Below are 10,071 nucleotides of genomic sequence, written 5' to 3'. Positions count from 1 at the left end.
GCACCAGCAGGTAAAGTTTATTTTAAAGGTTGACCCCTTGGTTACTTACACAATACATACATTACACTGTTGGGACATTCGTATATGTCCTTTATCACAGGATCGAAGTGTTCTGTTTATGCCTCTGACATATACATACTTGTTTGAGGCAGGATTTGTCCTGCATGGTCTCCAATCCAGTTTTTGCTTAAAACTAAAAGAATATATGTGGGCTTTTTTTAAAAAAAGGTCTTTCTCAAGTTTGACACACATGATGATTTTGATATCCCTGGTTTTGTGGAAGTTTTAAGCAAAAAAACAGAGGTTTAGGTTTTAAAAAAGTTAGATGTTTGGCAGATGCTTGGCAAGTAATTTGTGCAAAAAAATCCAGCAAGTTTTAACACTGATTGGATAAATAGGCTTAATAGAAAACAAATGCCTTTAATAGTCCATCTTACTTCATTAATGAAATGTGCAGAATCTTGCTGTGTCTATTTACACCAGAATAGGACTTACCTAGTTTCCATGTCTTCTGCTCTCTACAGCCTTTCCTATTCAGTTACTTTGATACCCGGCCCATTTTAATACAACATGAGGCTTCCCACCAAATTGACTGCCACATTTTCATAATTCAGCCATACAAAGAGTTCCCAAAGCCACATGTACTTTTTGAAAGTTAATCAGACAGGTATTACTGTGGGGATTTCACAGCTAAAACTAAGAATTTCCACCTTTTGATATATTATTTTCATGAAATATTTCATATTAATAAAGAACACTTGTATATATGTTTCCCCTTTGTTTGTTTGTTTAAATTACATTTGGCACAAAAAAATTAGCCTGTAACAAATTTCAGCATAACAGAGATCCATGGGATCACACATATAATAGAAAGTGACCTTCCTCTGTCACTTAAAGCTCCTGCTCTTACTAAGAATCCACCTTGGGAAAGATACTGACTTTATTGTTTCTGCTGACTTTTCTTTCTGCTTTACACTTAGGCTGTTTTGTCTGGATTAGCTCTTCAGGGGTATTCCCCAAAGGAGGCAGGAGTCGCTTCTTACTGTTCTGGTTTTCTGCGAGCCACTGTGGAGGCAGTTCAAAGGGTCCAAAACCAAACTGCATGGAATACTTGTCATTTACCGTATCAGCTTCTGTGGGCACAGCTGGGGCCACCTGAGTTGCAGAGTCTGCAATTGTCTGTGGTACAAATCTGTGAACTGAAGTCTGTCTTATCTCTATACTGGTGGTAGGAATTTGTTTCTGCTGGAAGTCACCAGAACCAATGGATTTGGTCTCATTCTCATCATCTTCCATTGGCTTGAAGATTTGTTGTTGCCCGATATGAAACATCTCCAGAAGTTGACTTCCTGAATGGATATTAGGCTCCAGATTATCATCTGCAACACCACTTGAGCTGACAATGTTCCTCCTGCTGTACCTTCGGTGCAGCTGTACTATTGTTTCCACTAGGCAGTTCCGTACCGATTTGTTAACAGTTAAAAATAACAAAGGGTTGGCCAGCAAAGAGACCTTTGGCAACCAAATGGCAGTGAGAAGCAAGAAGACTGAAATGTCTGAAATATTGAGTATGGTGCGGTAAATGAGCAAAGTCACATAGGGGATGCTGCAGAAAATAAATATCATAACCATAGAAAGCAGCATGACATGAAGCTCAGCTTCTCGCTGGGAGGCATATGGGATGGAAACTGTATTCTGAGGGGTCCTTAATGCAGCTATGATGACTTTTTTCTTCTGGCTGGCACTCAGTGCCCTGCGAATAAGAATCATAAAGAGAAATACCACAGCCACTGGTAAAATCACAGTAGTGATGTTATAGATGATGACGTATATCAGGTGGCCAAGGGAGTAACTCCAAGATTCAGAACAGGTTGACATGGCATAAATATCAGACACATTGGTCACAGCAAATACTGGAATGCTGGCCACTATCGCATGGGCCCAGATATAGATAACCAGGTCTCGGGATTTTGCATCAGATATTTTTCTTTCCAGAGGGTATAAAACAGAGTAGTATCTGTCAAAAAAAAATAAAAATAAAAATTACAATTTATACAATGCAATGGCTGAAGTCTATGAGAAGCTTATGAGAAACCTCTCAGGAGCTGTCTGAGCATAATGCCCTGAGTCCCTAACTGGGTTGCCAACTGACTACCTGCTTATGAAAGAAAAAAACCAAACAAACCCAAAACTGAGGCTCTGCCTTTGCAGGCGTATCTGTAGAAAAAAATCTAATACTGAAACTTCAGGATCACATTATTTGTGGTGAACAATTCTTTCAATAACTGTGACTGTATCACTTTGGCTGATGCATACAAACATTATTTTGAAGATTTCATCATATACTTCCTTTTAAACTAGACAGAACATTGCACACAATTCAAAATTTCAGAAACCATGATGGAAGCATAGATATATCACATTGAAAGGCCAGACTCATAGTTCATTTTAAAAACTGCTTTATGATAGATTTTTAATCTGGATATTTGGTAAAAGCTGTTAGTCACAAATTACACAAAGTTTTCATGACAGACCTAACTTTTCAAACTTTTTACAAGCAGAAGACCACAAGTTTTCTTGATGAAGGGCAAATGATATGGTGTTCCAGTGGCAACACTGGTGTGCTTTGCAGATAATACATGTATCAAGACATACCACTTTATTACGTATAAAATTTGGTTTTCTAGACCTAACATATTCTGTGGTGAGGGACAGGAACAGACTAACAATAATTTCATCTAACATGTATAAGTCCACTGTTTTATTAATATGATCTGTATGAAACTGCTATCTACCCTTCCTTTAAAATATCCAACTTTCAGTCACTGTCAAGGTGATAGAGCTGTGCATTGAGGTGGGATCAGTGATTGATAATAATATGCAAAATGAATGGAACACAAAAACTTAGCCAGTCTGAAAGGCCACTTTTGTTTTAGACTGATCTTCTACATACAAAAGCTCTCTGAACTAATTCTGGTTGTATTAATTTTGATGGTTGGGTTTTTTTTAAACAAGTCTACATTTGAAATTTGACACTGATGGATAATCTATCTCAGGCATTGGTAAATCCTTCTAACAGGCAATGGCTTTCAATTTCCACAGTTAAAAATGTGTACCTTGTCTATAGTTGGAAGTTGTCTGCTTTTAAGTTCCATTACTGAACAAGAGTTATTAACAAGAAGAAAGTACCAAAACTTCTCCGAAGACAAATCTATAGACTCAAAGTCCTTTATAAATGCCTAGAGATAGAAGAGTAAACTGAAAAATAAAGACTTTCACCAATACAGAAAGGAATATTTATCCCAAAACATTTTAGAAAGAAACTGTACACTGTGAACAACAGCAAGACAATATGAAAGAGATAAATGGGCTTCAGAGGGAGAAATAAGAAAAATCGAAGATCATGACAAATTTGCTCCCTTACCTGTCAAGAGCAATGGCTGGAAAACTAAGGATGGTCACTGAGCAGAAGACTTTGTGCAGAAACTTGGCAATTCTGCAGAAGAGCATTGTATAGATCCACCAGCAGCAGTGTGGACTGGCACTAAGAGCAATGTCAAAAGGCACACAGACTAGGCTGGCACAGATCCCCGAGCAGGCCAAATTCTTAATCAATCGTTTTGTTACAGATTTAAGTACTGATGTTCTGCAAGTTGACCACAGCACCATGATGTTACCTGTGAGGAGAAGGATAAACAAAGGAAAACAGACAAAGAAACAACTACCTCCAAACTCTCAGACCAGTAATTTTAACAGATTTGAATGTTCCCTGGTACTGGCCTGGGCTCTATGCTGCCCCAGCATCCACAGCAGACAAGAACAGCTTTCCACCTTCCAGTCTCAACCTGATGGCTGCCTGTGTTGTTCAGAGCTTTACTCCCTCCTGCCTTCACCCTCATATCCATACAAAATGCCACCAGAGTGCAACACAGACATGGTTCAACAATATCATGCTTATGCAAAATTATTTTTTCTGCATCTCATACTTTTCCAGTTGCTCACTCAAGATATTAAGACAAAACTTATAAAAACTAAAAAATTATTTCACTGTCTTGCTACATATATATAACCTGATAAGGTCTACCATGTATTAGCCATATGCATGTAAAAATTAAATGGACCCAAGACCCACGTACCGTCCAACTAACCTTCTAAAGGACAGCAGCCACCACCAGAAACAGAGAAGAACTGTCTATGCATAACCTACCTCTTCCACCATAAGAAGACTGCATTCAAGCAAAGACTTGTTGCACATGAAAAACTTCCTTAAATTCTTCCTTATTTTAGTGGGTTTTGATAATTTTCAGAAGAAACCTTAGAGAAGCAATCAAAGATTTATCTTTTCTTAACCACACATTATTATTTTTGATATGGATAAAATTTTAATTCCTTCACAGAACCACAGAATGGTTGGAGTTGGAAGGGACCTCTGGAGATCATTCAGTCTCACCCCCTCTAAAACAGAGTGAGAGAGGAAAAAGATAACCATAAAAGGAGGATATTTTGGGATAGTTAGTAAGGGCATGCGTAAGCTTATCAGACATTTAAATAGCTATTACCTACTTTCATATTCACAAAGTCTTGTTCTTGCCCCAGTGTTAATTTAAGGTTACAAAACAAGAGGTTGGAGGCAGCAGGAGAAATAAGGGGAGATTCTTCCCACTGGTGGCAATAACTTCTGTGTATGAAACTAAAGATGTTAAACAAGTTTAATGATAAATGTATCAAAGTTCAAGAGCAATGACTGTGCTATTAGATTAACCTATGTGGTTAAAGCATCTGTCACAGGCACCAAAACCAATATACTTATTCCCCGGGTACGGCAGTTCAATTCGAGTGCTCCCCCTCCCCCAGCACACAATGGCTGGAACTTCATTACCAAGTGCAAAAGACCATTTGAACGTTAGTTTCATTTTAATTTCAGCAGAGGTACTGACACTGAATAACAGTGCTCATTAAAGCAGCTTTATATAAATGAATGCAATTTTGTCTGTAAACAGGGCTTACAAATGATAGCATAAAGATTAAAATTAGCTGGTATATTGCCTGAATAAGAAGAGATACCAGCTTTGCCCTTAAACATACTCAGTAAATAGTCTCAACTATTACTTAGCAAAGAAAAATATGTACAAAGATGGACAGAGATTTTTAAACAGGAAGGCTGGATTTTGGGATATTTTGCTATCTCTCTCAGGAAACCCATCTTTATAAGATGACTAGATAAACAGATTTCATCTATTGTGCAGCAAAAGTAGGCTTGGATAAGCCAAAGGGAAGACCAAACACATCAAGTCTATGTCTAAAACAAAACAGAGGTATTTGAGAAATTCTGTTCCTTAAAATCAAATGATTAAGCAAAAAATACTTTAAAGAGCTGATGATGATCATCTGTACTTTATGCTGACAACTCAGAATACATGGAATTGCAACATCTTTTTTTGCCACTTGAGGCTCCAACAGACTGCACAGAGTCATTTACTTGCATTATGTTATAAACAGAATCCGTTCACATTCAGGCTATTTTTACTGCTTGGGTTTACACATTCGTTCTACCCTGCAGAAACACAAGACAGCCATCACACCCCAAGCTGCCCCACCAGTCCCAGAGATAATCTACATTTGCATTAGAGCTGGATAAATGGCACAGAAAGCCTACAAAGTCCCTTTTCAACAGTTTAAAAAAGGAGCAGTCTCATTCTTCCAGACTGCTATTATTGGAGAGACATAATCACACAACATATGAAGATGACTTTGACTGAAGCAGACTCAAAGCCTGCCCGACTCCCAGTCCACAAGGAAGCCTTGTAAACAGTCTGCAAGCAGCTTAATTCACCCCGGTCAGACCTGAACCAGGTTTCCCTCCACCCTTCCAAACGAAAACCAACTCTTTCAGATATCAGATTCTCAAGATTGAGATCTCCTGATCTCAGAAAATTCTAGAAAGTCCAAACAGAGACTATTAAGAACACTTCATAATGATGCTAAGATACAGATAACTGTAACATTATTAACAGACTACTATGCAAATAGCTACCATCTTTGTTAGCTCTCTACATTACCTATGTGAAGAAAGGACCACTTAGTAGCAGCATATACAGAAGCTCTAGGGCTCTGTTTGCCCTTCCTAGACATTTCTACATGTGATTACTTTAGACCCTATCACATAGAAATGTCTTTAACCATGTAATCTGCATTTTTGGTCACCAAGCAATTGCCTCTGACCATTGGATTAACCCCACCAAATATAAGGTATTCTGAGACAGCTACTTGTTCAGATCTGTCCACATTATAATCGAAAGAGTACTGAAGAAACAGAATCCAAAGAGTACTTCAGTGTTTTTCAGGTCCTTTGGAACCTGAAGTGCAATTTTACTGTTTTAAATCCTTAAAATAATCAAAATAGGTCTCCAGAGGTTGGTGCCACCACATCATGCAGTATGAGCCTTTGCCACTGCATGGATGTTTTAGTATCTCCTTTAACCAGTTTCTTCTCTCCTACTCACTGTGCTTTTAACACCAAATAAAACAAGAGGATGTCTTTGCTGTCCTATTACAGATGCTTGTTACAGTCAGAAAAACTTAACTGTGGTGGCAATTTATTCTTTTTTTTCAAATTAAATTGCAGACATAGAATACCGAACTTAGCCAAATCTAGCACAGACTCTAGAGAACTGTACTGGATGAAAATAAGGATAATAGATAACAATTTTATAAGTGAAGTAAAAGAACATTCTGTAATACACTGTTGAGTTCTGCAGTTTTTTTCTGTCAGTATTATAGTAATGCTGCTGACCTGTACATGATGTTCCTTGCAATGTCCCTGTTTTCTATTAATGCAACTATGTTTGGGTGGAGTGGGCAAAATAAGAACTACATCTTTTAAACATGGGCTCAAAAATATGGGCATATTAGAGAACAGTGTATGTGGCGATATCCCATTATCATTTCCTGATGATTAGTAGTCATATACACAGTGTTACTGTACACATATGTGCAGTTTTCTAGACTTAACATGAAAGAACCACAAGGTATCCATAAAAACTCAGATGGATGCTCTATCCAGCCATCACCAGGTATTTGTGCACTCCAAACAAAATAGGATGAATATTCCTCTCTCTGGGAGGAAGACATATAGAAAACAAAGGATGATCAAACAGCTCTTTTGCCCATGAAAGACAAACTAAACTGGAACAGCTAAGAGAAATAAAAAGGTCCCAGATGAGGTCTACAGGGACACTGCTGTATAGTCTCACTCCCACTGAAAATCTTGTGTTGAGGTCATAAGGCTCCTGGAAGGACAGCGTATCCTCTTGCATACTGGATGCACGTGCAGCAGCAAGGACTCCAAGGACAGCACGCAGGAGTGGCAGGAGGTTGCTTCACTAGGCACAGAGTTAGCTGGCTTTGAGACACTGGAAAGGAAAGTCTCTAGGATGAGACAACCCAGGGTAACTTGCCTGTCAGGTGCAAAGGGAGCAGACCTCCTAGGATTTCCCAATAGCTCGCAAGGAAGAACAGGGACAACGGTCAATCTGTATCAGTACTGGCAACACAGGGAAGTTTTGGAGGGACCTTCTGGAAGCTCAGTTCAGGCCATCAACCAGGATACTCTCATAACCACTGTCATTAAGGGACTTATTAAGAGCTCTGTACGCTAAGGGCAGGCAGAGATCTGGAGTCTCAATGCATGAATGAGATAAGCATGGTGAGAAGCAGGTTGTAGATACCCTAAGAAACGGGATAGGTGCCTCTCTGAATAAGACAAACCTATAAAAGAAGGACAAGCTTGCTGTACCTTAAACAAACTGGAGTTTGACTTCAAAATGCAGGGAAACATCTGAACTAAAAGCTGGGGAAAGCCAAAAGGCACAAAGAAGTTCCTGATTCAGACTGACACAGTCCTAAGGGATGGCAGCTTATGCTTCTCTGAAAAGGCTAAGGGAGATAAACAGCCTAATACAACAAATGGAATGGGCAAATCAAACTACTCTCTTTGTTCTAGATACTCCTAAAAACTACACATATTAAATTCAAACAACAACAAAAAGCACCCTAGCCCAGGCTTTTTCCAATTAATTCAGGCAACAGCAGAAAAAAGAAATCTATTTTAGGCCCTTGTATGACTGATTTTTTTTGTTTGTTCTACACTATCAAATGAATTATCCATTGTGCCATAAGAAATACAGGTACAACAAAAGTCAGGCCTGTTGGGAGCCTGAAAACATGCCAAGTGACACAAGGTATGTGGAGAAAGATACAAGAGGTTACACAAGCAGCAAGATCACTTAATATTTTATCACTTCTGGAAGCAATTTATATACTTCTGGAAGAAATTGATGAGTTCTTGCATGGAATTGCTTTGACAGACAAGAAAGCGATTCAAAGGTGCTAGAAAAAAAAGCAGACTAAAAATAGAGTCCCTATCCCCCAAACAATTACAGGCATTTGTTGCCCCAAAGCGAACTGGCAGAACAGAAGACTGTATTTGCTATGAAGTAAGCCAGCCTACTCATGATGAGAAGAATGTCAATTACAGTGTTGACTATCACAACTAATAAAGCATTTAAAAAGGCAGCAGTCCACAGCAATCTCCCAGCAATTGTCAACAACAGCAAAAGACCATGAGCAGAGGATAAGACAATGAGAGCTCTCCCTGCCATCATCATTTTGGCTTCACTACTGCTTTGGTTACTACCATCATTTCCATTTGCATTATCTGGCTGATCTAATGCCTTACCATGAAAGGTTACAGGATTTCTTATCCAGCCAGCCTTCCAGTCTAGGATATTCTCCTTATTGTAATGTTTCTATGGAAGCTGGCTGACTACAAAGCACCAGCTCTTGTCCCTGCTTCCAGCTGATAAATCTAATTTAAAGATGCTAAAAATAAAAAAAGGTTTACATGTAACAGTACTGTTCAGAAAGCAAGAGGCGGTACTTCCTACAGGGATACCATTTAACCAGCAGTAAAATGAAAGGAGGTACAATACAATAATTGCTGCAGTAGTACTTTGGCCATTTGCAAACTTTCTAGCAGTACCTAGCCCACTCTCAAAACATTTTGAAAACTCCTTCCTTGTTAGATATTGAGACAGCAAGCATAGGAAACATAACATGGACAAGTCTCAAGTCTTTGGACTTCCAGTTCAACTGTTGCCCCAGTGACCACCTATACCAGACAACTATGGTTATTTAGAGCAATTGACGAATTCTGTGATGGGCCACGTGAGTGCAGGAAACAGAAAAAGTGCAACAGGAAAACAAAACATTACCCTGATAATTTGGCAATTTTTCTTAATGACGTATGTAAAATGCACTTTAGTTTCTCCCTGCAAAACACTTCACATTGATATTCCCACTAGTACACATACAATTTCCTATATGATCTCAGAGCTTCATCATACCCAAATTATCAAAAAGAAATGCAGTTTGTAGCTGATATTAGGAAATGTGATTACCGGCTTACCCCCATGAAGATGAAGAAGCAGAGAGAGAGAACAGCAAGTACAGGAACACCAAAATCCTACTCAGAGAAAGGAACCCCTGCCCCAAACCCTCCCCAGGATGTCACAGGGGAGCCTCAGCACCATGGGCCAGGGGTGGTCTCCATTCATGAGTCCATGGGGAGGCTCTCCAGGTCTCCTTTCATACTAGGAGGTTTTAGCCCAGAGGTAAGGGAGTCACTGTGGGATGCAGGGAATGAGCATTTGGGGGTTATACAAAACCTATTGTGGGTAGCAGGTAAAAAGTGGGTAAATGGAGAGTACATGGTGGCTTGGGTCAGAACAAGTGTGGGAGACTAGAGGGAAAATGAGATAAAAGCCATCTATAAACTGGCACTTGCTCCATGCACTTGTCTGGCCATGACCTGCACCTGATTAGCACAGTCTATCCCATCTTTTCACTGAACTCCATTTCCAACTCTTCCTGTGGGTGACAGGCTCTCTACTCTATTGGTCTGTGAGCATACAGAAATCCAAGTGCAGTAACTGGACGAAGACTGTGGGAAATCAGGATGGCAATGACTGGAGAGACTGGAGAGTGAGCATTTGTGTGGATGTGTATGTCAGT

The 10,071-nt window shown here is 39.3% G+C and overlaps 1 protein-coding gene across 1 annotated transcript; it reads right to left on the bottom strand.

Moving 5' to 3' along the window:
• Positions 1-909: 909 nt before the first annotated feature.
• On the bottom strand, positions 910-5,019 carry GPR176 (G protein-coupled receptor 176). Its single transcript, XM_009069452.1, has 3 exons — positions 5,000-5,019; positions 3,425-3,685; positions 910-2,017 (listed from the first exon to the last, which is right to left on the bottom strand). Exons 1-3 carry the CDS (start codon positions 5,017-5,019, stop codon positions 910-912), a joined length of 1,389 nt encoding a protein of 462 aa, XP_009067700.1.
• Between the last annotated feature and the right edge of the window lie 5,052 nt (positions 5,020-10,071).

This window comes from Acanthisitta chloris, unplaced genomic scaffold, assembly GCF_000695815.1.
Source record: "Acanthisitta chloris isolate BGI_N310 unplaced genomic scaffold, ASM69581v1 scaffold112, whole genome shotgun sequence".
In the NCBI taxonomy this organism is placed as follows: Eukaryota; Metazoa; Chordata; class Aves; order Passeriformes; family Acanthisittidae; genus Acanthisitta; species Acanthisitta chloris.
The sequence above is the reverse complement of the archived record's forward strand: the minus strand, read 5'-3'. Positions and strand labels throughout refer to the sequence as shown.